This window comes from Anser cygnoides, chromosome 5 (genome assembly GCF_040182565.1).
Source record: "Anser cygnoides isolate HZ-2024a breed goose chromosome 5, Taihu_goose_T2T_genome, whole genome shotgun sequence".
NCBI lineage: Eukaryota > Metazoa > Chordata > Aves > Anseriformes > Anatidae > Anser > Anser cygnoides.
In genome coordinates, this window is record NC_089877.1 from 62,269,717 (window position 1) to 62,289,569 (window position 19,853).

General features: G+C 52.2%; 1 protein-coding gene and 1 long non-coding RNA gene across 5 annotated transcripts in view; one reads left to right on the forward strand and one right to left on the reverse strand.

Annotated features, from left to right (window-relative positions):
* Positions 1 to 10,399, reverse strand: part of LOC136791002 (uncharacterized) — a 91,969-nt gene extending 81,570 nt beyond the window's left edge. The window contains exon 1 of the long non-coding RNA XR_010832040.1: positions 9,466 to 10,399. This is a non-coding gene — a long non-coding RNA (uncharacterized lncRNA). The remainder of the gene's footprint in view (positions 1 to 9,465) is intronic.
* A 1,874-nt stretch (positions 10,400 to 12,273) lies between these two features.
* Positions 12,274 to 18,745, forward strand: OTX2 (orthodenticle homeobox 2). 4 transcript variants are annotated; one of them, XM_066998514.1, is made up of 5 exons: positions 12,274 to 12,410; positions 12,605 to 12,684; positions 15,815 to 16,032; positions 16,411 to 16,583; positions 17,762 to 18,745. In XM_066998514.1, exons 3-5 carry the CDS (start codon positions 15,936 to 15,938, stop codon positions 18,380 to 18,382), a joined length of 891 nt encoding a protein of 296 aa, XP_066854615.1. In that variant the 5' UTR covers positions 12,274 to 12,410; positions 12,605 to 12,684; positions 15,815 to 15,935; the 3' UTR covers positions 18,383 to 18,745. The 4 variants fall into 4 exon arrangements, with proteins under 4 accessions (XP_066854615.1, XP_066854617.1, XP_066854616.1 ...); XM_066998516.1 differs by having other exon boundaries at positions 16,432 to 16,583; XM_066998515.1 differs by lacking the exons at positions 12,274 to 12,410; positions 12,605 to 12,684 and adding an exon at positions 15,175 to 15,248.
* Positions 18,746 to 19,853: the final 1,108 nt, after the last annotated feature.

Sequence of the window (19,853 nt, forward strand, 5' to 3'; positions counted from 1 at the left end):
GTCTCCACTTGCTCATGCTTCCCCATGGTCTGTGCTATGGTTGAGCAAGTTTATTGTTATTCACCCCACAAACCATCACTCACTCCTATGCAGAATGATGACCAAAAAAGGACGTTTCTGAGAATTTAAAGCTGTCTCTCGGGATGCTCTGTTAGCAAAACCACGCCTGGCATTTTTATGTAGTAGTCTTTTTATGAACAGCTGATCAATCAAAAGATCTTCTAATTTACTCTTTTTGCAAAAAGCTTTGCCTGTTAACACTGGGGAAGGCAAAATTTCTCCCTTGTTGCACTGTCAGCAAGGCAACTGCAGGTGGTAGTGATTTCTAGAGCATCGGGATAGATGCTTCCAGATGCTGGCACCTGAGGCTTGCTCTGAGCAGGGGAGATCCTGTTCTGCACACACCTTTTCCCTCCACAATTCACCATTCCACCAGTGAAACAAAGATAGCAGAACCCATGGAAGTCAGAGAGAATAAAAGTGTATAAACATGATGCAAAGCTGCTCATATTAAAGCAATTAAGGAATTAAGGTTTGTCAAAGCATGTGAGGAGTACTAAGCAATTATTTTATTTCTTGACAGACAGAAAATCTGAGTATCATGCTATCCAAAACTATGTATGGTTGTGGACAAAATCTGGAAAATAAAACATTCTTAATTCATTTGGATGTTTTTAAGGAAGATTTTATTTTGAAAATGCCATGTGCTTTCTTTCACTACTTCTAAATTAAAGTTTTATTTTTCATTTTGAAATAGAATTTTCCTATCAAAAACAGAGTAAAAAAAAAAAAAAAGGTGCTTAAAAGAATAGCATAACCTGATAATAAAAAGTCCAGCTCCAGAGTAGATGACTGGGTTGGAACTGGATGAGTTCTCTAAGAAATACCCTAAAATGAGTGCATTTGGGGAGAAGATTGGGCTAAAAACTTCTCTGTGGTTCTGCAGAGAGCAGGTTATGCCAGTTATGAGCCAGGCGAGCACTCAGGGAAGAATTTGCATGCAGAGACATTCCCAGGTCGGCCAAGCAATTTATGAGGAGCCAACCTGCAGGTTTGGCCGCCTTACATGGGGAGGGGGGAGGAAGGAAGAGAGAGGGAGAGCAATGGGTTTAAAGGCTGGAAATTACAGAAAGGAAAGGCAAGTGTAAAAATTTCTTTCGCCATACTCAAAGGAAACACAGAGTAATTAATGTGCAAACTGACATTTGATGGATTTATAAATGTTCCTTCGGGACAAACACTTGAAAGTATTTGATCCGCACTGTGATATTTTTATTGGTTTTAGTAAGTTTGGAATCCAGCCTCTCCTTCCCTCTCCCAAACCACACACACACAAAAATTGGACCTCAGACGAGGACAAAACTGGTGCCACTTCCACAGCCACAGCCGCCGGGGTCACTGAGACACCAACTGCATGGCTCTTTTTTGCTTTCACCAGCAGGAAACTGGCAATGTTAGAGCACAATGGGATTTCAGAGAAAGGCGAAAACTGCCAAAGTCTTTAATTCATATAGGCCAAATTATCCTATGTGCTGGGGCTGGTGTTAATGAATTAAGATACCCATGCTCTTGCTCAGGATGCCGCTGCTTTTTAGAGACCTGGGGATGCAAGTCTCCAAGGGGGTTGTGCCACCTCTAGCAAATCTAGGCACATCTGACAATATTCTCCATCTTTTTAAAAGTGAGAACTTTCTGAGGTATAAGTCTGTGATTTCTTGGTTCCCAGCAAGGGAACCAGCTCGCCTAAACAAAACTGGTTCTAATTAAGGCAAGCGGTCAAATTAGGCCCCTGAAATTGTATGGTCTTATACTTGCAGCAGAGCTCCGTCAAAGTCAGGGAGCTTTTGGTGCACTGAGGGCAAAAGCAACCCTTTGGGAATGTTTCTGGTGCTTGCTATCGGAATGTGCACTTTGCACTCTTGATCTGCCTCAGATGTGTAGCCACATGAGATTTTACACGTCCCTCAGTTAAACCTGAGCAAAATTTAACACTCTGGGACATCCTGCAGATCTGTCCGTTTGCCCATTTCTCCATGGGTCTCAAAACCACAGAAATGGTGCTTCACCAAGCACAGCACAAGTGTCTTCTGAAATTCCTTCCCTGGGAGATGCTGTGAGTGTTACTTGGATTTTCAAGATGTAAAAAAGATGTTTTGGCACTAGACTGCTCTTCCCACAACCTCTTTGCTTGGCCTTAACTTATAGGACAATTCCTCCCTTGCAAAAAAGTCATAATGCAGCCCTATAGCATCCAGGTATGGTGTGAATTCATTTGTTAGCACTGGCAAGGTATTCAAATGATAGATTAATTTTGTAACAAAACATAGCTATATTATTTGATAATGTATAGAGTAACATTTGATAATGTATAGAGTTTCATTCAGCATGAAGGTCTCTTACCAGCTCACTCATAAACACCCAATTACTGAACATCCTTTTTTTTTTTTTTTTAACATTTATAATATCCTTGTCTACATTTCTCCAAGTTTCCCAGCTGCACTTCTCAAAACCATGCATCACATTTTGACTTTTCCGCTTGAGCTTGGTCATTCCTTCAAGTTTTTGAGTCATGTGCAATTTTGACAAAATGGCCACCTTTGAAGCCAAAATCCGCACATGTCCAAGGCAGGGTGCTACAATGTGAAAGCCATCCTTGTGGGAGCATAGAGACTCATTTCTCTCAGAAATATTTGTCCACAAAATAAAGCCCACTTGGGCTGCAGATTTAGCTCTAATTTAGTGTGTTAAAAGTTCCCTCTTCCATCGGTAAGAATTGTACGTCTCACACTGGAGAGCTTTTCTGAATGACAAGCATGTGGCCTTTATATTAGCTCTTTTTTTTTTTTCTAATAGGCTTTATATAATAACTCCTTTAACAATCCAAGCACAGAAGTAGAAACTAGCTACAGTGCAACAGGATGTCCCGAAAATAAAATATTTTGTCAAAAAAATGTCCTCCAGTTGAAAAATTCTTATCTATGTGAAAGGAATTCACCTTCTTCCTTTTGTTCTACTTCTTTAGTTTAAAAAAAAAAAAAACAAAACTGTAAGTTAAGGGGAGATGGGCAATTATACAGCATGGTCTGCATTTCTTAGCAATGCATTTGTAAAAAATGTCGGAATGTCGCATTTCAATAAAATATTTAAATTGCTTACATAGCCTGCAAATGTCTGTTCTAGGCAGACTAGAGAAAGAGCTGCAACTCATTCTGAATTTCTCATCAGATATCAAATGTGGATTTTTGGCCTGAATAGATTAACTGGCAGCAATTGCCCTAAATATGGAGCTGTGGAAACCTGCTCACCACTGCTCCAGAGCCGGGCTCTGCCCCTTCTCCCCAGCTCCTCTCCAGCAGGATGAACCCTGCGAGATGGAGCAGAGAGCATCAGCATGGCTCTGCCCCTCGCACGGCATGGACCCCTCTCAAGAACCCATCCCTGTCCCAATCCTAGCAGTAGCTTCTAGGAAATTACCTGCCTGCTGCATCTGCTCTCCCGCCTGCACCTCATCCTGATGGTGCTGGGTTTTCACGTAGGAGGAGAACTTGAGGACTTGGAGGGTTTTTTCCAGGTCACACCCAGAGCACAAAATGCTCCACAGGCAGACACTGGCACGGTTTAGGGTGGCCAAGGTGAGAGCCCTCAGAAAGGGCTCTGCTCTCAGGGGATAGGTTGTCAGCACCCCCCAAACTCAGGGCCCGCCGGGTGTTTGAGGTCACCGCATTAATTCAAGATGCCCTGGAGACCGAGGCAGCCACATCACCAGTGCTAAAACCAGGCACCAAAAAATGATCACAAGGAGTCTGGGAAAAAAAACACAGGCCAGGTTGTGATATTTACAGGTGCCTACATTTCAGCTGTGGACCTAAAAAGCTTTAAAGGAGGCTTCACCATGCACCAGGAGGCAGCTGAAGAGCTGAGCATCACAGGGTAGAGCAGCTCAAGCTGCACATATGGCTTTGTTGCCTAAATACAGGTGTCCCGTGCCACCTGAGATGTCCCTGGTGTCCCAGCTGGCCTCCGCAAGCCCTATGCCAGACATAGCGGTGCTGTGTGGGTCTTGGGGACCCCCCCTCAGGTGGCAGCCACATCCAGGGAAAGGAACCAGAGCTGGGGGTACCCGGGGCAGGGCTCAGGAGTGATGTAAAATATACCTGAAAGGCATTTCTGCTCCCAAGGGAAGAACCTCATCGCAGCGCTTATCAGTGAGCACGCACAAAAGGATGGTTTTTTCTTAGTGACCTGTCGGTATCGAATGTACCTGCACCATTGATATGAAAATAAACACGTCCAGGGCAAAACTGGGTGCATCTGGTACAAGTTCCTGCTTCTTAGAGAGAATGTAAAGACAGAGACACGCACCAGCCTGCCACCAACCTCCCCATTACAGGGACAGCCTTCCTTCGGAGAGAAATTATTGGACAACCAGCCCCTAGCACTGCCATCCCCGGACAGTAAAGCAAAATCTCCAGAACCTCCTGATGCCAGAAATCCCTTCGCTAGCTGCCGGCCGAGTAGGCGAGGGGGAGATGCAGTGCATGGGGGAGCGGAGATGAGAAGGAGGAGGTGGGCACAGGGCCGTCCCCGGGGACTCGCGTCCTCCCGTCCCATTAAGCCCGCGGGCAGATCAGCCGGGGCTGCGGGAGCAGGCAGCGGGGGGAGATGAAAGGCTCCTGGAAGGAATCAGGTGCAGAGGGTGGGCAGATGCTGCTAAAGAGCAAAGAGACGCGGCCAGGCTCATTTGTCTGGAAGGGAACCAGCAGGAACTTTCTTTTTATCTCCAATTGCGGATGTTAGGGCAGTTCCTAAAGGCCACAGCCACTTTGGACCCCACCGCTCCCGCGTGGGGAGGGAAGCTGCGTTGTGTTTCATTCTGCAGGTAGAAAACCCCCTGTCCGGGGTGGCTGTGGACCCCCTATCTCCCACGGGAACCCATCGGGCTCTGCCTCTCCCAGCCAAAACCCAACCGGGCACCGTCGTGTCCGTTTGTCCAGCCGGTGGCTGAACACAGCCCCGTGCTTCTGGCCCTCTCCGCCTGCCTGAGCCATGGCCGGATCCGGCCCTGCCCCAGCCCGAGGTTTGGCCACGCTCCACCTCGCCCGCGTGGGGCTTAGCGGGGCACCCCTCGGCCAGGCAGGGTGAGCGGGGCACGGCCCCCGTCTGTCTGTCTGTCTGTCTGTCTGCCCGGGGATTAGCCTGGTCCCACCTGGGCTGCCCCCAGCTCTGCTCACCGGGATGCGTGGGCAGCTGTCCGTCCGTCTGTCCGTCTGGCTGGCTGGGGGAGACGGATGGGCACTGCTCTGCCCTTCCTACCGCTATGTCTGTCCGTCTGTCTGTCTGTCTGGGGGAGACAGATGCCCTTCCTACCTTTATGTCTGTCTGTCTGGGACAGATGGATGGGCACAGCAGTGCCATCCTATGCCCTATGCCCATCCCGTGTCCACATCCGTCTGTCTGTCTGGGAGGGCAGCCACCCACAGCCACTCCTGTCCACGAGGGGATGCCGGCCACGGTCCTGTCCGTCTGCCTGGTGGGGGGGCCTGGAACAGGCCCCCGCACCCCCCGGCGGTGATGCAAAGCCACCCGAGGCCGAATGGGCAGGATGAGGCCCGGGGGCCTCCCGCATTGTGCTCCCAGCATCCCGGGAGGGACAGCAGGCAGGGCACACACACACAAAAAAATAGTAATAAAATAATAATACACCTTCAGGTCCCCACAGCCAGGCTGCAACGCACCCCCCTCCAAATTAAAAAAAAAAAAAAAAAGTGAAAAAAAAGTGAAACAAATGTGCAACAAGGGGGGATTGATCATTGTTTCTTTCCTTTTTTTTTTTTTTCCTTTTTCTTTTTTTTTGATGGGGAAACTGCGCTGCTGTGATTTAATTCTTGTATTTGCGGTTACCGAATGAACTTTCCTTCCGAGGGAGGGGACTTTGTGTAAGCGGGGAGCGGCGCGCACCGCCCCGCGCCCCCAGCCCCAGCCGCGAGCACGGAGCCGGGCTCCGGGTACCGGGCGGCCCCGGGCAGCCTCCGGCCCACTCCTAGGGCGAGAAAAAGGAAAATATAAAATAAAAATAAATAAATAAAAAGAATAAATAGAAAGGAAAAACAAAGACAAAAAACTTAACAGCCAGCGCTCGGCGTAAATACACTTCAGGGGCACACCGAGCAAATGAAAGTTTAATTTTTTTTTTTCCGCCCCAAATTGGTGCCTGAAGGGCAGGTGTCGCTTCGGCGACCGGCCGGGTTTGGCAGCTTTGGGATCGTGCCGGGGGCCCCGAGCTGTCCCCGGGCTGGGGGGCACGGATTCGTTTGCAGACCTCGGTTTTAGCGCTGCCCCCGCTCCGCACCGCCGCGCTCCCGCCCGTCCTGCGCTCGGCTGCTCCCGAAGTCCCCTCCGAGAGCAACTTCTTGGGGCCGTGCATCCCCCAAAAAGCACCGGGAAGGGGGGCAGAGGCCCGGCGGAGCGGGGGGGACGAGCCTCGCACCCCTCAGGTACGGGCGCTGGCGCTGACATTGATGTAACTACATTAGAGTTAATGGCAGCAGCCTGCTCCTCATTATTAATTGTCTTTGTGTTTGGATAAAGTATGTAATCTTCTCCTCAACCACACCATTAAAATAGGTTGCCTTTTCAATTAAGAACTGTCTTGAGCGCAGCAGTCAATTTTCCTAATGAAGATGCATTATATTTTCACTTTTTTTTTTTTTTTTTAATAATGGGAAAATCCCACGTTTTCATTAGGCGTGATTACGGAGAAAGTACAAGAGGGGGGTTTGTCTAAACTAAATGTGGCCCGTGTAGTGTATTAAATACCAGGCTTTTAAATAAATTGAAATTTCATACAGATAAGACGCGAGGTTGGGGTACAAATACGGTCAGATTCGCTTCCTTCAGATTAAAAAAATGCGGGGTCCATTCTTTCAAACGCACTTATCAGATAGAAAATCATGATTAAAACTACTACAGTCGACTCTTAGCCGCAATTACTCGGGTAAACTTTTCGCTCAGCCTAGTTTGCCTACATTAAACCTGAGGATGATGCTTTAAAATAGACTTGCGCTTTCTGCTAATGTGCAGCTTTGGGGAACAAATAGCACAGTTTAATCATGCAGAAACACACGGGAGCCAGAATCGTCTCACAATTAATTTACCAAAATAAACCCGAAGCTGCCTGCATTGTTTAATATTTAGCTTCCACTCCCCTCCTACCCCTGGAGAAAAAACAGCCCTAGTTCTTTAGAAAGGAGGAAGGTTTGGGGAGCTTTTAGGGACTTGGGGTTTTTCTTCCTTTCTCTTTGCATTGGAAAATAAATATTCCATAGCGTGAAGGCAAAGGGTTAAATTTTACATAATGGAAAACACTTTAAAAAAAAAAAAAGAAAAGAAAGTAAAGAGGGAAAAAAAAAAGCCGAGGGGAAAAAAAAAAAAAAAAAGAAAGTGTGCTATTTGTGAGGCTGACAGGCTGCAAGGGGACGGGGTCTGGATTTCCCCGCAGTGTTGTACTTGTGGGATCTTTGTTACCGGACACACAGCCACTCGCGGGCACACAAACCAGAGGAAAATACCATCACCGACACGCAGTCCGGGAAGGGGGGAAATTAGCTGTAGGCTGCGGAGCTGTTTTTTTTAAAGTTTGCGATATAGAAACCCGCCCAGCAATGACTGCCTGCAAAGGAAAATGAAGTTAAGCACAGGAGTAATTTCTTATTCACATGGTAACAACAACAGTTGGTTTCTGATCTTTTGCGAGCTTTCTGCATTGGGGCTTTGTTTGGTTGGGGGGGCTGCTCTGGGGGTTTGGGGGGCATTTTCCTAATGAACATTTGTTTCTCCACCAGCCAGCGGCTAAAGAAGATCTGCAAAGAATGGCAAAGAAGATTTTCGATTAAAACCTTAGCCCATCTCCACGGATTACTTTATATCGATTCTTATATATATGGCTGCAATTGATGGGCTCTAATTAAAAATCCAAAGGGGGGAAAAAAGTTCTTTCTGGGGCTCAATAAAAGGAGCTTTTCATATACGGGAAATAAAGGTTGTAAAAGGTTACAAACGAAAGACTAGTTTAAAGCTTCTCTGAGGTTTTCTTTTCTTCTTTCTTACAAAACCCTTTTTCTGGCTCTTTCTCTCCCTGCCCCCCTCCCCCCGACCCCTTCATTTCTCCCAAGTTTGCCAACACGCGAGATACTGGACGGGAACCGTTATTTTAATATCTGGCTCGGGGAGCTATAATCTGATTGCTGTAGGAAGCTGCTCATCAAGGTAACTTCGTGGCCTGGAGAGGGGAAGAAAAAAAAAAAAAAAAAAAGATGCAAACTGGCAGAATTAGAGCCAGTTTGGTGGGCACACGGACACACAGCGGCACGGACAGATCCACGGCCCCGTTCCCACGCGCGTACCCCACGCACCCCCCGGCGCAGCCACCCCAAAGACTTTTTATAATTATTATTTTGCATTAGTGCTGGTGGTTTATTTCTCTCTATAATTTTTGGGGGGGGGGGGGTGGGGGGTCCTCTCCACCCCCCCTTCACACAAGACCTTCCTCCAGGTGCAGGCGCTGACCTCCCTTTCCCCGCTCCCGGGCATCATTTTTGGGAGCTGCCTGGCCCCGAGAGGAGCTGCGCGAATCGCGGATCGCCCCCGATCGCCTCCGCCATCCCCTCCTCTCCTCCCCCCGGCCCTCCCCACTCAAATTATGAAACTTGGTTTCATCTAGGCGAGGATGCTGCCTTATTTCTTTTTTTTTCTTTTTCTTTTTTTCCCCAGGAAAACAAACCCAAACACCCCCCTTCCCAAAGGAGATGCCGGCTCTGCCATGCCTCTCCCAGGCGCTTGGAAGAAGGGGGGGGGGATTTTTTTTTCCTTTTTTTTTTTTTTTTTAGCATTCCGGCATTTTTAAACGAATCCGACCCTTTTTCGAAGTTGCACGGCTTTGCCGAGGGCTCTGGGATTGCACCCCGAAAAGGGAAATTTGGGAGGGGGGGAGTGTCGAAAGAGAGAAAAAAAAAAATCCCGCAATTGAATTGCAGATAAACTCCCAGGAAAGTACGGAATGTTTTAACGAGACACAAATCCGATGAGGGGAAAAGCTTAAAAGTGCGTAGCATGCATCGCTTTGCGGAGCCGATCGGAGATGCAAAGATGACAAATAATAAATCGGCTCGGTCTGGGAGGGGGGGGGGGGGTCGCTTTCCTTCCTCAACTTTTCGCCCAACCTGCACAAACGCCTCGGTTCCCTGTCAGCACACCCAGCCGCAGCGCGATCAGCCTGGTGGGCAACACACACGGCAACCAAAAAAAAAAAAAACCTCGCAAAACGCTCGCGTTAGTAAAGAGGAGTTGGAAATTACACCGGAGGAAGGAGAGAGAGAGAGAGAAGGAGACCAGAGAGACACAGCTATGCAGAGAGAGAAAAAGGAATGGATCTGTAACCCGGTTGGCATCGGAAGTTGGAGAACTTACTGAGAAGCAGAAGTTAGAGTTTCTTTTCATCCCAGAAGCAGATTTTGGTTCTCTGAGCACAAAGTTCTGAGAGTGCAAATCACACAGATCCACTCACTCCCCGTTAGCCCGGGCTAGTCTGGCTCTCTGGGACCGTACCTGCTCTGAAACGCTTTCCAAATGGACCAGAAGAGATTGGAAAGTTTTGGTTTTTCTTTAAAAAAAAAGAAAAAAAAAGAAAAAATATCAAAATAATAATAAAAAAACAAAAACCCCTAGATCCTACAGCTGCAACATTTTTTTTTTTTGGTGCAACTTTTCCACGAGCTGCAGAAGGCTGGAGGCAGAGGCAGCTGCAAAGTGTGTGCAGGATTGCTCCAGGAAGAAGGTTCCCCCTTTTTCCCCCTCTCAGATCCAATCTTTGCGAGAGCCATTCCGACACATTGCTAAGCTAAAGGGAAATTCTCTTTGATAAAGCGGTGTTCCCAGCTTCTGGGTTTTAAAACCTAAATCTATATTCAAATCTGGCTGAAGGTGTGTTCTGGGATTTATGAAAGCCTCTTAAAGGGGTAAATTTACCAAACCGTGACAAAATCATCACAATCTTACTTTAGACATCTGAAGTGGATGAGAATTTTAAAGAGACCCTTGTTTATTTAAGTAACGCTGTCCAGCTCTGCCACTTGTTTTCTTGGCAGAGGGAATTAGCCCGGGCTGCTGGGGCCGGGGGGAGCCGGGGAAGGCCGGGGCTGTGCCGATGCCCCCCGGCAGCAGCGGGTGGCGATGCCCGCTACCCTCCCTGCGCTCCCGGCCACCTTCCCAGGCACCGGCAGCGATGCTTCTGCCTTGCTCAGCCCTCCTGGCGGCCTCAGCCCGGCTTCTTCCAGCCCCCGAGCACCCCCTTTTCTTTTTTTTCCTTTTTCTTTTTTTTTTTTTTTTCTCCTCGTCTGTTCCCTCCTCCCCCCCCCTTCCCTTTTATTTTTAATCGATTTCGAAAATACCCTCCTGGTCAGGATACACGGCAACGAATTATCTCCCTCATTCTTCCAAGGTGGATTAAGGTTATTAAATAATATGTGGGGGCGGGAGGCGATGGCAAAAGGGGGGGGGGGGCGGTGGGGAGGGTTGAATCGGGATATTTATTACTGTTGCTCTGCTACAGGAGAGGCTGAGGGGCCGTGCCGACATGCGGGGAGGTGAGAGGGAAGGATTTTCCCGGCGCGGATTTCTGCGCAAGTGTGGCAAGGGGGGGAACAAGGGAGGGGGGGATTGCAATGGGGCAGGGGGCTGCAGCCGCCCCTCGCCACCCTCCCCCACCCTAAAATTAAAAAAAAAAAAAATAGAAAAACAAACCCAAAAGAAAGCCAACAAACGAAAAGCCCCTAAAAAGTCTCACGGCTCTGAGAAAAAGGGGGAAAAAAAAGACCCCAAGGACTGCAGGCGCAGCGCAGCGGAGGGCAGGGGGAGCGGCGCCGGGGGGTGTCGGGGGGGTCGGGGGGCCGGGGTCTTGCAGCCCCCAGCCGGGCCGCCCCCGGGCACCAACTTTCCGCGAAGTCTGGCAAAAAAAGGAAAAAAAAAAAAAAAAAGCGTCCAAAGTGTGGGAGCGGCTCCGCCGGGCTGCGGCTGCTTTTGTGCGAGGGGTTATTTTTGTTTGTTGGTTTGTTTGTTTGTTTTAATTTCCCCTCCTCTCTCCTCCCTCCTTCCCTTCGCCCCCCTCCTTCCTCCTCCTCCTCCTCTCTGGGAGGAAAAAAATAAATACAGAAACAAAACCCCAAAACCCAACAACCCAACCCCGAGCATCCCAAACCTGCTCCTGCAAAGCGCCAGCTCGGGCTGCACCGGCAGCGGTCGGTGGTTGCGCTAAGTCCAAGGACAACCACATTTGATTGCACACAGCCAGCCAGGCTCGGAGAGAGCCACAAAGAGGCGAATTAATTGCTATAACTTCATTAACATAGGTCACCCCGTTAAAACGAGGGAGCCGCTGCGTTGTCCCCTTACTGTCACAAGTGAGGAAAGTGCGCACAGAGCCGGGCTGACCGCTCCTTCCCCGAGCTTCCCCTGATCCTGCCTTGTCCCCAAGCTTCATTTTCGGGTTTCTTTTACCCGGGAGAAGTTGGGCAGGGACGGATGCTTGCGAGAGGCTCGGCTGGGCTCGGCTCGGCAGGGGGGAGCCCCCCAGCCCCCCTCCGCTGCACCGAGTTTATTCCTACGAAAATGTTTCCACGTCCATATTTGCAAAAGGCAACGCAGCGCTGCTGCAGAAGTCTCGTCCTGCACCACCAGCCATCTCTATATATCTTAAATGTAGGCTTATAGACATGTGGGTGCGGTAGGGCCCGGGGGGGCCGGAGCTGGGGCACCCCCTTACCCCACTCCCCCTACCCCTGGGCAGGTTTCCCCTACAGCTTTCCCCTCTCCCAGCTCCGCTCTGCTCAGCCGAGGCTCCACGCCGCCCCCCCGCAACGTTTACTTATATATTTTAATATCTTTTGTTGTTATTATTACCCCCCCAACCCTCCGCTTTTTATCGTGTCCCCCCCCCCTTCTTCCCCATCCCCGGGCAATAGGCTAACGCGAGCCGTGCTTAACGTCCATCACCTTAATTTGGACAATGACTTCACGCGCTGCGCTCCATAATGTATATTTTTAAACCGAGCAGGTTCTTTTAATGTATATTCTCGTGTCATTTTGGTGGCTGTTATTTCTCGCTTGATTGTCCCCCCGGTACAGCAGCGGCCTGTTTTTTCCTCCCCCTGTTGTGTGTTTTTATTATTTTCCCCCTGGCTTAGATGTGTCAATCACTCTCTCCCTGCCATTGGTTGGAGAGTTTGCGTCAAAAAGTTGCCAGAGAGGCGCTTTCTCAGCAAAGCTCCCCGAGAGAGGTAGAGACCTCAGCTCCAACGCACCCCGCCACTATTATAAAAAATAAAATCACTTGACCAGCTCCGGCACCGGCCAGCTCTGTATGTACCGAGCCCAGACCCCGAGCATCCCCGCATCCCTCTCCCGCACCGTCCCCTCCCCTTTCTCCCCCATTTATTCTTCTTTTTCAAACATTTTTTTTTTTCCTCCCCCCCCAACCCCCCCCCCTTCCGATGTCGTGGGCATGTGCATGCGGCGAGCTCTCTAACCTCCCGCTTTGTGCTTTCTCTCCCAGCTCAGCCCGAGCCCTGAATTTGGCGAGGACCCGGCCGGCACCGCTCGCCCCTCGCCCCCCACCCTGCCCGAGGCTCGCAGGTAAGTCGGACCCGCTCGCCTCTTCCCCCCGGGAGCGGAGGGGCAAGGCTCGGGGGGGGGGGCATTTTGCCGAAATACAGCGGGAGGATGGGGAAAATTATTACTGCTATTATTTTTATTATTTTTTTTAAGAGTGTGTGAAGGGGGCAGCGGCGTTGGGAGAGGGAGGCTGCCCGGGAGAGCTGCGGGGATGCTCCGGGGAGGCCGGGCCGGGCCGGGCCGGGTGGAGGGAGGCTGCTCCGGAGACAGGGGATGATGCAAAATGCAAAAGGGGCCGAATCCGGGAGCGGAGGAGACGGTCCGGAGCTTCCCACGGCTCCCGTCTCCCGTGGGCAGGCGGAGGTCGGGCTCGCTGCTCTGCGGGCAGCGTTTCCTCGCCGCGGTTTCCTCGGGTGTTTTATTTTCCCCGGCCTGATCCTTTGGCCTTTCGTTATTCCCCGGCACCGAGGTGAACTTGGAAAATTAGAAATAACCGGGGGGAAATTTCCCCCCCTCCCGGCTGCCGCCCCGGACCCCCCCAACCTTGCGCCCAAGCACCCGCGGCAGCCGGGGAGAGAAACGGGCAGCGCGTTTTGGGCCGGAGCTTCGGGCGGGGGAAAAGGACGGCAGGAATTGCACCCAGCTCGGAGAAGGGCTGGAGGTGTTTCCCACCTCCCCGATTTTATTATTTTGATTATTATTGTTATCATCGGCCGTGGGAACGCGCTTCCCCAAGGCAGCGCCGGGGCGCAAGGCGCCCTTGCTCCGTGCCCCGGGCTCCATCCCCCGGCTCGCACCGCACCGACAAAGAGTCGGGAAAGTCCTTGTGCACCGGCACAAGTTTCGTTAGAGCACAAAACCTCCTCCGCCTGCCAAGATTGATTTGGATTTCGGATCCCCCGAGAAGTTGAGAGTTATTATTTATTCCTTTAAAAAGGGGAAGAAAAAAAAAAAGATGCAAATCCAGTAAAAGGATAAATAAAAATAAGAAATCAAAGGCGGTTAGGAAGGCGATCGGGTGGCGGTGGGGAGGCAGAGATGGGTCAAAAGGCTCGGCGGCCCCCGGCAGACCCTTTCGTTTGGCCGCTCCGGAGCGGGGCCGGGGCCGCGGAGCTGCGCGCAGGAACCGGGGGCGAAGCGCGGAGCCGGGGGGGCCCTTCCCCGGCACCCCCTCAGCGGGGGAAAAAAAAAAATAAAAAAATCCCGTGCTGGGAAACGCCAACCCCAAATCCTCCCTTTGGGGGAAAAAAATTTACAAATAGGATAAAATAAATGTAAGAAACGCGGTGGAAGCGAGCTCTTGGGAGGGGGAAAGGCAAAGCAAAAGAAATTCCCCGTCCTGTCTCAGCACCGCGCCCCCCTCTCCTCCCTGCCCGGGGATGGAGCCGTGGCTGCCCGGGCCTCATCCTGCCCTCCCGGCCGCGGCTCGCTGCCTTGCATTAATCAGCCCGGGCCATCAGCGGGGCTGGGGCCGGTGGCCCGTAATTAGGGAGCGTGTGCCGCCCGGATTATCTCGTTAGTTTATCAAGAAAACATTTATTATAATTAATTCTCGGACGGGGTAATTATTATTGAGCGAGGGCAGAGCAACTGGTAGCCGGGATCTTTTGCGGAGCGAGGGGGGAGGAGGGGGAAAGGTGACAGATTGCGGAGCGGAGCCGTTGCTCCCCGCTTGCGCGGCCGCGGACGAGCGGCTCCGCGGGTGGCTGCGCCGGGCCGGCTCCTGGCCGCGCTGCGCCGCCTTTACGCGGATGGAGAATTGGGGAGGGAGAAGGGGGACGCTCGTTTTTTAATTTTTTTTTAGCGTTTTAAATTTTACGGGGTTCGTTTGCTCGTTTTCAAACGCGCCCCGAAACCACTTTTGCTCGCCCGCGCAACCGGTGGCCACCAAACTGGCGGCTCCGGGGAGGGTGCGGAGCGGGGGACCCCCCCCGGCAAAGCGGATCCTCTTCGTGCCCCCCTCCCCGGGCACGGTGTTAAAAGCGGGGCCCGGCTCCTTGCCCCCGTTGAGCGAGGCCGAGCCGCGCAAGATGCGCGCCCGCGGAGCCGCTCGGCACAGCCGGGGACGGCGATGGGGGTGCGGGGGGGGGGGGGGTGCCGGAGCCCCCCGGCATCTCTCAGCCCTCCCGGAGCTGCGGCTCCGCTCCCCTGGCCGCTCTTTACCAAAACACCGAGTTTTGCGGGGTTTGGGGCAAAAAGTTGCGCTCGACTCCCTTTTTTTCCGACGGCCCCCGCGCGTGGAGGGAAAGGCGAGATTCGGCGAAAAAAAAAATTTTAAATCCACTTTTTCCACGGGGACCAACCTTAACCCTTTCAGGAGCCGGGGGGTGGCCCCCGTCGGGTATTTTTTTGTGCTGGGGGCCCCCCAGTCCCGCTTCGGAGCCCCCCCGGGGTGACCGCAGCCGGGGGGGAGCCGCTGGCCGCCCCCGGGCCGCTCGGCGAGGTGTTTGTTTAGCTCCAGCCCCGTCATCAAGAGTTTCTTGAAAGCCTAATAAATCTGTTACTTGCCTCCAAATCTAATTACCCGGAGTACTAATTAGGTGCAAATGGCCGGTGGAAATTACTGCAGGCGTGGACTGATGGCGGTAGAGCAGAAAAGTTTGGCTCTGCCCGAGCGGGCATTTGAGCTCTGAAATGCAGCATCGTCGGGGGGAAGGGCAGGGGGGGAGGCTTGAATGTTGCCCAAACCTGGGATAATTAAAGTCCTTGCAAGAGACTAGGGGAGAGATAGGTTTCTTGAATTGTTTCTTTGTTTCTCACCCTTGGGCTTTGTTATCTGCATTATTTATTTAGCCGAGGGGTTCTTTGTGTCTGCGAATGGCCCCAATCAAGTTTTGCTTGAGACAATTAGCTGGTGCCCGGCCGGGAATCCTATGCAAATGCCCCGGGCAGCCGTACAATGCGGGCAGTTGAAGGCATGGGGGGTTTTGTTCGGGCAGTAATTACTGGATGGGACTTGCTCCCCCCCCCTCCCCTCCCTGCCTGCCTTTTTGGGGAGGGATGCGTTTATCTGCTCAGTCTCTCCCGGCTCCCAAATCCGGCTGGGGGCCGGTTTAAGAGCTGGAGGATCGGCGGGGGAAGGCAGCGGGGATAAAAGCCGGGGGGCAGCCACCTCCCTGACCACCCCCCCCCCCCCTTCTCCCCTCCGCAGGCACCTGGCGGCCCCCCCCGGCCGACGGCACCCCCAGGCACCGCCCGGGGCAGGCAGGGCGCTCGGGCGGCTCCCCCTCGCCCGGATTTCGGCCAACTCTCCTCCCCGCTACAACTTTAGCATGATGTCTTATCTTAAGCAACCACCTTATGCAGTCAATGGCCTGAGTCTCACAACCTCGGGCATGGATTTGCTGCACCCGTCCGTCGGTTATCCCGGTAAGCCACGTTTTTTCTCCCCTCCCCCCCCGGTTCCCCCTTTTCCCTCTGCCCCGCGGATTTCCCCCAGCAGAAGCCGCCGGGGACCGCGGTGCCGTGGGGTCCCCCTTTCTCCCTTCCCTTTTCACTTTTATTTTTTATTTTTTATTTTTTTTTTACCCTTTATAACCTTTCCATGGGGTTGCAAAAAGGGGCCACCCCGCTGCTGGAGGTGGGGGGCAGCCTCTTGCAGGGAGGGTTGGGGAGGAGGCACCGGGATCGCCGCAAGGATGCGGCTGGGGGCTGGCTGCGGGTCACCAGGGAGAGCGGGCGGGGATGGGGCAGGGGGGGTGTCCCTGGGGGGTCCCCCGGGAGCTGAGCACACTGAGTGACAGCCAGGGCTCTCGGCTCCTTTCGCAGCCACCCCCCGAAAGCAGCGGCGGGAGCGCACCACCTTCACCCGGGCGCAGCTGGACGTGCTGGAGGCCCTTTTTGCCAAGACCCGCTACCCCGACATCTTCATGCGGGAGGAGGTGGCGTTGAAAATCAACCTGCCCGAGTCCAGAGTGCAGGTAGGAACGGGGGGGCCCTGTCTGCTTCCCCCCGCCACCTTCAGTCTCCCTGAGACCCCAGCCCTTTGGGGCTGCTTTAGGGGATGGGGCCAGCCCCATCGAGCCCCCTGAGGGACGCTCACATATGGGTGAGGGTGTTTGGGGGGGGGGGGGTCAGAGTGGTGATTTGCCCCTTCTGGGTTGCAGCCTGGCCTCCCCTTCCTCGCTGAGCTCTGGGGGGTTGGTGCAGAGCCCTCGGCCTTCCTGGGCTGGGGTGGTCTCCCCAACATCCCTATCCTCTGCACCTTGCTTTGGCCACAGGCCCATGTAGAGGCCACAAAGCATCCCCAGGCACCCCCGCATCCTTGGTGCAGGGCTGGGGTTCCCTTTCACGCCAGTGAAAGACCGGAAAGCTTCCTTTGCTTTTGGAGGGGTTTTGGAGAGGGGAGGCCTTGGGACCCCTCTGCTGAGGCTGGGCTGTGCCAATCCAGACACCACCCTGGTGGTGCTGCTGTGGGGCAGGAGGGGGGCCCGAGGACCCGTGCTGCCCCTGACATGGATCCAGGACACCCTTCAGTCGGGGTAGGGCAGCTGCTATGCTGCCCATGCCCCCCACCTCCCTGTGAGGATGGCTCTGGTCACAGAGCCGCCTGGGGCTGTGTCCCTGCAGAGCATGGCCATGGGGACCAGGACCCCCCTCCCCATGCTCAACCCCAGCCTTTTCCCCACAGCTCCCTGCTAGGAGAGGTTGAGGTGGGTTGGGGGCCACCCCTGTTTGGGGGTGGAGAGCAGAGAGCCTGTTTAGGGGTAAATGAGACATCTGCAACTGCCCCCCCAAACCCCTGCCTCAGTTCCCCTAATTGTTCCCCCCCCTTTGCTCTATTGTTTTGGATCTCAGGCTTCAACAGGCCTTAAATGGTGATTTCTGGGGGTCCCCGGCTGGCAAACTGCAAAAAGGGAGTGTCCTCCTCTGCTTCCCCCAAAAGTGACCACATTAAGCAGTTTGGTTTGCCCGTTTCCCCTCATTATTACTGCTAATGATCTCGGGGAGGGGGAGCGTTGCATAGCCCCGCTGGCCGGGGAGCGCTCCCCGTGCCCTGTCTCCAGCGCCGGCTCTCAGCCCTGGGGTACCTGCGTGTCCCTAAGGTGAGGCTTTTCTCCATCCCTCCATCCTCCCCTCCCTCTCTCCTGGTCTCCAGGTGTGGTTCAAAAACCGCCGGGCCAAGTGCCGGCAGCAGCAGCAGCAGCAGCAGAACGGGGGCCAGAACAAGGTGCGGCCGGCCAAAAAGAAGAACTCGCCGGCCCGGGAAGTGAGCTCGGAGAGCGGGACCAGCGGGCAGTTCACGCCCCCCTCCAGCACCTCGGTCCCCACCATTTCCAGCAGCAGCGCCCCCGTGTCCATCTGGAGCCCGGCGTCCATCTCCCCGCTCTCCGACCCCCTGTCCACCTCTTCCTCCTGCATGCAGAGGTCCTACCCCATGACCTACACCCAGGCCTCAGGTTACAGCCAAGGATACGCTGGCTCGACCTCCTATTTCGGAGGGATGGACTGTGGATCTTATTTGACCCCTATGCACCACCAGCTGCCCGGACCTGGGGCCACCCTGAGTCCCATGGGTGCCAACGCGGTCACCAGCCACCTCAACCAGTCTCCGGCCTCCCTCTCCACCCAGGGCTACGGAGCCTCCAGTTTGGGCTTTAACTCGACCACCGATTGCTTGGATTATAAAGACCAAACCGCCTCCTGGAAGTTAAACTTCAATGCTGACTGCTTGGATTATAAAGACCAGACATCCTCATGGAAGTTCCAGGTTTTGTGAAGGCCCGCGGGGAACCTTTGTGATCATACGAGAAACCGCGACGAGAACGAACACGCTGGGCCGAACGCTCCAGTTTTAGTCAGGTCTTGGTTAAATTAAAGAGAAAATAACTAAAACGGACAAATGGACAAACAAACGAACAAAAAACCGACGACGACAACAGCAACAAAAGAGGGACAGTGCTGGTGTGACCACGTTCAGACTCATCTCCTGCTCAGACGCTCTGGAAAAGGAATAACAAAGAGGAAAACGGAGGAGGAAGGCCTTAAACGGACAGATCATCTAGTGAGCAGAAAACAGACAGACCAATCTGTGTTCTTTATAGTTTTAGGCAAATTGTTGGGTTTCTTTGTTTGGAAGAGGTGGGAGATCGTTCCACCTATGGGCCAGTTTAAAAAAAAAAAAAGTCTAGGTTTTTATTTCTTTTTTGTGTGTGCGTGGAAAGATCCTTCACCCAGAGGTTTCCAATGTGTTAGCCAACCCTTGGTTAAAATATTCGGAATGGACAGCATCTCTCTCTTTCTCTTTTTCTCCCTCTTTCTCTCCCTCCCTCCCTCTTTCTCTCTTGAGCTCATTCAACTGTTTCATGCCCAACTTGCTCAAGTTGGCACCGAGAGAACTTGGTTCAGGGCTGTGTGGGTTGTGTGACTGATTGTCCTAGCTGCACTACTTTATTTAAAGAAAAAAAAATAATGTTCATAAGGAGTCAATATGTAGTTTTTAAGAGACAATCAGTGTGTGTCTTATATAAATGGTACATCTGTGGTTTTTAATCTGTGCTAGACTTCAAAACTGTGATCTCCTGTATTGTATGCAACTACGAACTCCGCACCAGCGGGAGTTCTGCTGTGATTTAAATAGGTTATAATTATAAGTGAAATTCAGAGCAACTGAGTTACCTATTATCATCTTTTTAAAAATACAAAAAAAAAAAATATATTAGAAAAAAAAACACAAAAAAAAACATGATCGCCTTTCACCAGAGGTGAACTGCACTGAAACTTTTTACAACAAACTGTCTTTGAATGAAAGAGAAAAGACCGAAAAAAACCACCCAAGGACATTAAGCTCCTCTGGAGTTCACTTGCTGCTGGCCACGCTGGCGGTAGCCTTCAAATCAAACAGGACTTCGGGCAGTTGCTCTGACCTGGACGAATTTAAACCGAGAAATTCATTGTCGTTTATGCTTGCAGATGTTAAATGAGAAAAAAAAAAAAAGATATATATGCATAAACCTTTTTTTCCTGGATTTGGCAGATATGTATAATTATATTAAAATGGTTCTAGCACACTCGATGGTTGTCTTCCATTTCCATCACGCCCGCGAGGGCTGAGCAGGGCGATGCCGCGGGCTCCGCCTGGTTCCGTGGGCAGGGGGAAGAAATCCACCTGGGGATTTCTTTGTGGGCAGTGAAAGAAGCAAAATGAAAAGTTATATTTATTTATTGATTGATTTTGAAAGGGGAAAAAA

What these genes read in the sequence shown, in the direction of transcription:
- OTX2 (XM_066998514.1), top strand. Translation starts at nt 15,936, where the DNA reads ATGATGTCTTATCTTAAGCAACCACCTTATGCAGTCAATGGCCTGAGT. An exon ending in CCCGTCCGTCGGTTATCCCG is followed by an intron (nt 16,033 to 16,410) that starts GTAAGCCACGTT and finishes AGTGACAGCCAG; the next exon opens with GGCTCTCGGCTCCTTTCGCA. An exon ending in TGCCCGAGTCCAGAGTGCAG is followed by an intron (nt 16,584 to 17,761) that starts GTAGGAACGGGG and finishes CCTGGTCTCCAG; the next exon opens with GTGTGGTTCAAAAACCGCCG.